The sequence below is a fragment of the Athene noctua genome, chromosome 2 (genome assembly GCF_965140245.1).
Source record: "Athene noctua chromosome 2, bAthNoc1.hap1.1, whole genome shotgun sequence".
Taxonomy (NCBI): Eukaryota; Metazoa; Chordata; class Aves; order Strigiformes; family Strigidae; genus Athene; species Athene noctua.
In genome coordinates, this window is record NC_134038.1 from 159,599,089 (window position 1) to 159,605,088 (window position 6,000).

Sequence of the window (6,000 nt, forward strand, 5' to 3'; positions counted from 1 at the left end):
ATGTTCTGCAATTAGCTGGTGGTCTTGGATTATCTACCTATGCCATGCCCATGAAGGAGCTGAATAAATGAAGTGTAATACAGATAAAATCAATGTTAGTTCAAAGGCTGAAGTCTGAAGAACCTTTTAATCATTTCTAGTATCTCATACCAATGGACTGAATCATGAACCTCTTACTGACAAAAAAAGTAACACAGTTCTTAAAATCAGTGGCACAACTTCGATTTCCTCCAGTGGGACAAGTCTCAGGCTACCAGACTTGCACTCTTTGTCCCACAGATCTTACTGATCTCTCAAAGAAGGATCCCATGATGATGGGGATTTTGGAAATCATGCCTCAATCAATTTACCTCTTTTTAAACACTGCTATAATTTTAAACATATTCTTTAAAATTTTGGAGCCTAACAAAATGAAGTCGTCACTCAGAGCTTCAAGTGATGAAGAGAACTGATGCTTCTCTTAACATTTTCTGTCTGAAGTGACTGAAACACATTTGCAAGTCCATGTACTTTTGTAAGACCGAGCATGATTGGTATTTAGGAAATAATGACACAGGTGGTGATACACATCAAGATTTAACTAGTTATCTTATGTTTGACTTATGAGACAAATTGCTCAGAGGTAGTTGAGCTGCATATGTAGAAAAAGAAAGTGTAGAAACCCCCCATAGTTTGTTACTGCCCCTGCATATTTTGTTATTGCCCCAAGCATTAAGAGTATTACAAAGTCTTAAAGACCGCTGTCATTACTAAACATTGAACAGAACATCTGATGCTTTATAGATTTAGAAATCCAACTTGAAATTCCTGTAGAGCTCCTATAGGAAAACCTACTGTCTGTCACATATCCATAGTGATGTGAACTATCCAAGTAGATCTATAGTTTCTAATGTCTGATTATTATATTATATATAAAGAATTTCCTGTCACAACTGCATATTTCAAACATGTTAAAACAACCTGAGAAAAAAAATGAGAGTTAATCAGAAAATATTTCTCATGTCCTTGCAAGAGAAACAGCCGGTGTTCACAGAGACAAGTTTTCAGTTCATAGTCTTTAACTTCACTTGCAATTTAACTTGCAGACTGGATCACTTACTGAAGCACTTTTTGTGCCTTACTCCATATTATTGCACCAGCGTTTAAAAAAATAAATTAACTAAAAATACAAGCAAAGCAAAAAGAACTCAAGCAAAACACAGCTTTTAAAACATTAATTCAATGACATTTCAATTGATTCAATGCCCACTGACCACATCAACGTTTGAATCAGACTTTCTGTATATAGACAAATGTCTGCAATCAGGCTGTGTGCGAAGTTGCATACACAGAAGTTAAGGACTCTGAAACTCTGGCTTTTCAGCAGCAGCGCAGGCTTTAGATGCTGTCACCAATCTGGGAATGACAGGACACTATATATTACTATTTCATTCACATGTAAAGTAACGAATTGTTCTAGGAAAAGCATATTCATGTAAAAAGTCACCCCGAGTACACGTTGTTAAATAATAACCTATTAACAAACTGTTGTTTGCCTGTTGAATAGTAATTTTATTATATAGTGATGTATATAGCACCTTAAATAGGTCCTTAATAGTGTTATATAATGATGGATGTGAATTTTGGTCCAATTTACAGCTAAAGTCTTCTAAAAGAAAAATGTTTAATGTTATGAAACCTTGTGGTCTTAGAGGAAACTTAGGCCCTCAGTTTAAAAGTTTAGAATATTTGTAAGTGCTTTAATACCCAAGGGTAAGAAAATTTCTTAAATGTTAAACCTACACGAAAATTATTTGGTATACTTGAAACTAAATTCTGCGGGATGTCTGAGTTTACATCCAGACAACAGGACCTAAACTAAGAAATATTAATCCGATATAACAGAAACATAACTGGAATTGACCAGATTTCACAAAATACCATTATGTCTGAAAAATTATCTGGAAGAGAACTATTCCTGAATGTGAATCTAATAGAATATATGAAATCCTCACATACCCAATATTCAACACCATGAACTGGAGGGACAGATTATCTAATTCTATGTAGTCCAGAACTCCTGAAGTTTCTTGTACAATACCTTGCTCTTTCAAATGGACATTACACTATTTTAATACTTTTCTTCTTTTCTTGCTTACACAAAGTCTGAGTGCCATGCAGTCAAAGTTAAAAGATACATGTTTTTGCTTACACACAAATCTGAATGATTTACTATACCTGCCCTTCATTTGATTTCTGCATCACTTATTGTAAAATGGCGTGAAACTTCAAGTTCTGCAGTGGTATGGGACCTACTGCAAAAGCATGGAAAGTATCAGAAGTTTTAATAGTTCTGTACTGATCAGGTTTGCATTGCACATAAACAGACACAACCGAAAATGAAACCTAGTTGTGAAAGACAATTACTTTTTAAGCTAGTTGCTTTCATAGAGAAGCAGATGATCCTATGATGAATCCCTTTAACATTCTCATTAAGAAGTCAAGGTCGATGCTTTGTGTGGCTTTTTTATAAACACAGAAGTGAAAGATAGTCTACCCATAGTTATATTCTTATCATTCCATCTTTAAGCCATGTAAAGGACTATAAAGCACTAAATTTGTATTTTCCGTGTTACTTTTTATCTTGTGATGACCTCTCCTGGTTGAGCTGTTCATTAGCCTTGATTCCAGAAGTTAAGAGTGTTTTGATCCCTCTATGCTGATTTGAAAACTGCAGGAATATGAAGAATTTATTGCCAAGGTAAGAAAAACGTGACTATGAAGAAAATTTACACTAAGATCTGAGTATTAGCATGTGTGATGCTGTATCACGGGTGTGTGTTTATTGTACTATAAGATGGGCTTTCAACACCCACTTCATCTTGAGATAAAACTGCATGAGCTACAAAGCTTTCAACATATCACTTCTGAATCGGGATTACCGAGAGACATTATTTTAATGACAGAAGTAGATTAACTGACTTTGCAAAGTAAACAAACATTTGAGACGCAATATATTGACATAAATGATGTTCAAATCTATTATTTCCAAAAACTGTATCTTTTTCTGTGTCCGCACAAGCAGACTGTAAGAAAATATTGAACAACAAGCTCATATATAGGGATTCGTAATTCACTGTATGCCATGAATCTTGCAAGCTTCCTAAAAAATACTGTAAAGTATAAATTTGCTGTTGTTAATTGCTTCAAAGTCAAAACATAAAGTAGTAGTGGAGGAGGAAAAAAAAATGTGGTTGGAAATCAGTTTTACATCAAACTTGAATTTCATACAATTTTTGATTCTTTCAGGAGTATTCCCAATATGATGTTCAAAATCAAATTATGAGGGGAAAAAAAAAAAAAAGATAAAAAACTAAGTGCATTCTCTTGTCAAAGGAGAACAAAATTCCCCAGTGCCATTCACAATCAGTTGCATACAAAGTGTCAGAACAATCCCAGAAAATACAGTTTGTATACCAAAGTGTGCAACAGCATAACCAGTTAAGTGGTGCACCAAAACACTGTGACACAGCACTTGAGTTCCTACTGTGGTACCACTTCCCAAGTACCCGTACGTCTTTACTTGAATTTTAAGCATGTACTGCAATGTGAACACTCCTTTTGTAATTTTAAGGCTGACGTGTACTTCTAGCTATACTTCTGTTTCCAGTAAACAAATCTAGATCTAGTTCACTTTCAGAAGTGAGTCAGAAAGAAAATGCTATAAACTACATAAGGAGTGTGGTGCATAAACTCTTGGAAGGTGAATTAATATAAAGAAATTTTGAAGAGCTGAAAAAAAATTATCAGGATGTAAATGTATATGAGGAAATTGTAATTAAGATTATATATATCCTTTATTCATGAAATTCCTGGTTATAGTGATGTTACTACAACCATTAACTTCTAAACTAACTTCTTTCAAAAGTTAAAGATTTGCTTGCTGGCTAATCAGATAACCCACTGCTGGTCATTTTCCAGTTAAACTACAGCCATTAGTTACTGAATGAGAAGCTCAGAAATCCGATTATAGAAAAGAGTATAGGGAACTTTGTTTTCCAGGGACTGATTTCTGACAACCTAAATCATCAATCTTTCCCCCCCCCCGTATGTATATTCATGTTACGCAGAGCCTGAGAGATAACCATGAGGAAATAATATTCAGAAGAAAAATTAGCAGTCAAAACTAAGCAGCAAACCTCAGGATCAATATTCGTCCTAAATCAAAGGCAGAAAAATAACTGAATATCCTATAGCCTCTGAGACCTCGATACAATGCAGACACTGCTGTACATTTTCCGTTGACATGCAAATAAATGTCTAAGTGTAAGCAAATCCTGGAACAATAATATTGCTTTATTTTTTCAGTAGGTACCAGATGATAACAGATAGAAACCCACTGAGAAAGTGCATCAGTGCTCCAGTTCCCTAACCATTGCATTGTTCAGTCGACCCCCCAAAGAAACAAATAAATAAATAAATAGCATGATCCACATAGATCTCTATGCAGTATATACATTACATTCTAAGACAATTCCCTGCTTGCTCAGTAGAATCAGCTCCCATTCACATACTCAGAATCCCAACACATCTATCTGTAACATCTCAGGACACTTCTTGCCTCTATAAACAGCAGAGGAAGTCAACAGTAGTGTCTATTTTTGACGATTCTATAAAAACACACTGCTTCATTTCAGTATGCGTTTCAAAAATACTTTGCAAATGGCAAACGGCTTTACATGATCTGAAGAGAAACAACTAAATACTTAACACTGACATCTACCTGCAAATGTTTTTCTGGAAACTACACCTCAGTGCGATGTTAAAGATTTGATCTAACACCCACTGAAATCAATGAGTACACTGTCATTTTTACACTGATAGCAGAACTGGGTCCTGTATAGGTGCTCTGCACTCCTCTGGCCTCAAGTTCAGCATTTCAGCAGATGCTTGATAATTTCTCTACTATTTCTGCCTCCCTAGGTGGGCAGCTGCTGGTCTCCTCTAAAATACCTTTGCTCGTTTTATTATGGGAAGCAAAACTTCACTCTCAAGAAAAGCTGTCCTGGCTCAGTTCCCTCTCATCAACTCACCATCATTCTTTCCTCTTCAAATGAGACAAAATTCTCTCTTGCTGCTCCTTGATAAAACACTAGTTATGAAAACTGCTCACATCTTATCTTTTCCTTCACACAACTGTGGAAGTGAAGTACTTCCAAATGCAAATTGCATACCTTCTCAGGAAGGTGGGAAAAAACAAACCAAAACAAACCAACCAACCGACCAAAGAGAAACCACCCCTAAACTTTGAACAGCTTCTGTCTGATTCTTTCCCCCCTCTGACTCCATTGCAGAATCTTGACTCTATCACAGAGCAGGTCTTTCAACTTTCCACACCAGCTACCACTGAAATAATCTACACTAAAGAGGATCTGAGGGGGAGCATTGCGAACAGTATCAAACCTCAGTGCACACATACAAACACGCAGAAAATCAAACACGAGATTCACCAGCAGAGAAAAAAATAATCAACCTCCCAGAGTTGTGGGAATTCCCCTCTGGCTTCTTGCAGAGCTGAAATTGTGCATCTTAAAAAAGGGTACTTACGAGATGCAGGCAGAGCAGTCCTGGCTCTGCAGCTAATGCTGCTGAAAATCCAGAGGAAGAGAGCTGCCCTGCAGCCAGCTCGGGTAACCACAATCATCCTTCACTTCCTGGCTCCCTGTACTCCAAATGCCAGCCGCAGAAGACTTGCTTTTCTCCACTTTGGCCCCTTCTCTCTCTCTCTCCTTCTCTTTCTTGGAGGAGGTAAAGGGGGCAGGGCTTTACCTTGGGGTAGAAGCCAAGCCCCCTCTTCGTCTGCTATCTCTGGGTTTGCAGCAGCAGGATAAGTCCCGGTACTTTTCTTTCCCTTATTTCTCTGTGTTTGTGTGTGTCTGTGCCTCCTTCTTAGGGGAAACGGGGGGGGGGGGGGGGGGGAACAAAAAAAAAAAAAAAAAAAAAGCCAGGAAGTATCAAATA

At 37.0% G+C, this 6,000-nt stretch overlaps 1 protein-coding gene across 1 annotated transcript in view; it reads right to left on the bottom strand.

Moving 5' to 3' along the window:
• CNTNAP2 (contactin associated protein 2) overlaps window positions 1–5,783 on the bottom strand; it is a 1,190,827-nt gene extending 1,185,044 nt beyond the window's left edge. Inside the window, exon 1 of the mRNA XM_074900878.1 lies at window positions 5,587–5,783. Within this exon, the coding sequence (XP_074756979.1) occupies window positions 5,587–5,683 (97 nt within the window). The 5' untranslated portion in view covers window positions 5,684–5,783. The remainder of the gene's footprint in view (window positions 1–5,586) is intronic.
• Window positions 5,784–6,000: the final 217 nt, after the last annotated feature.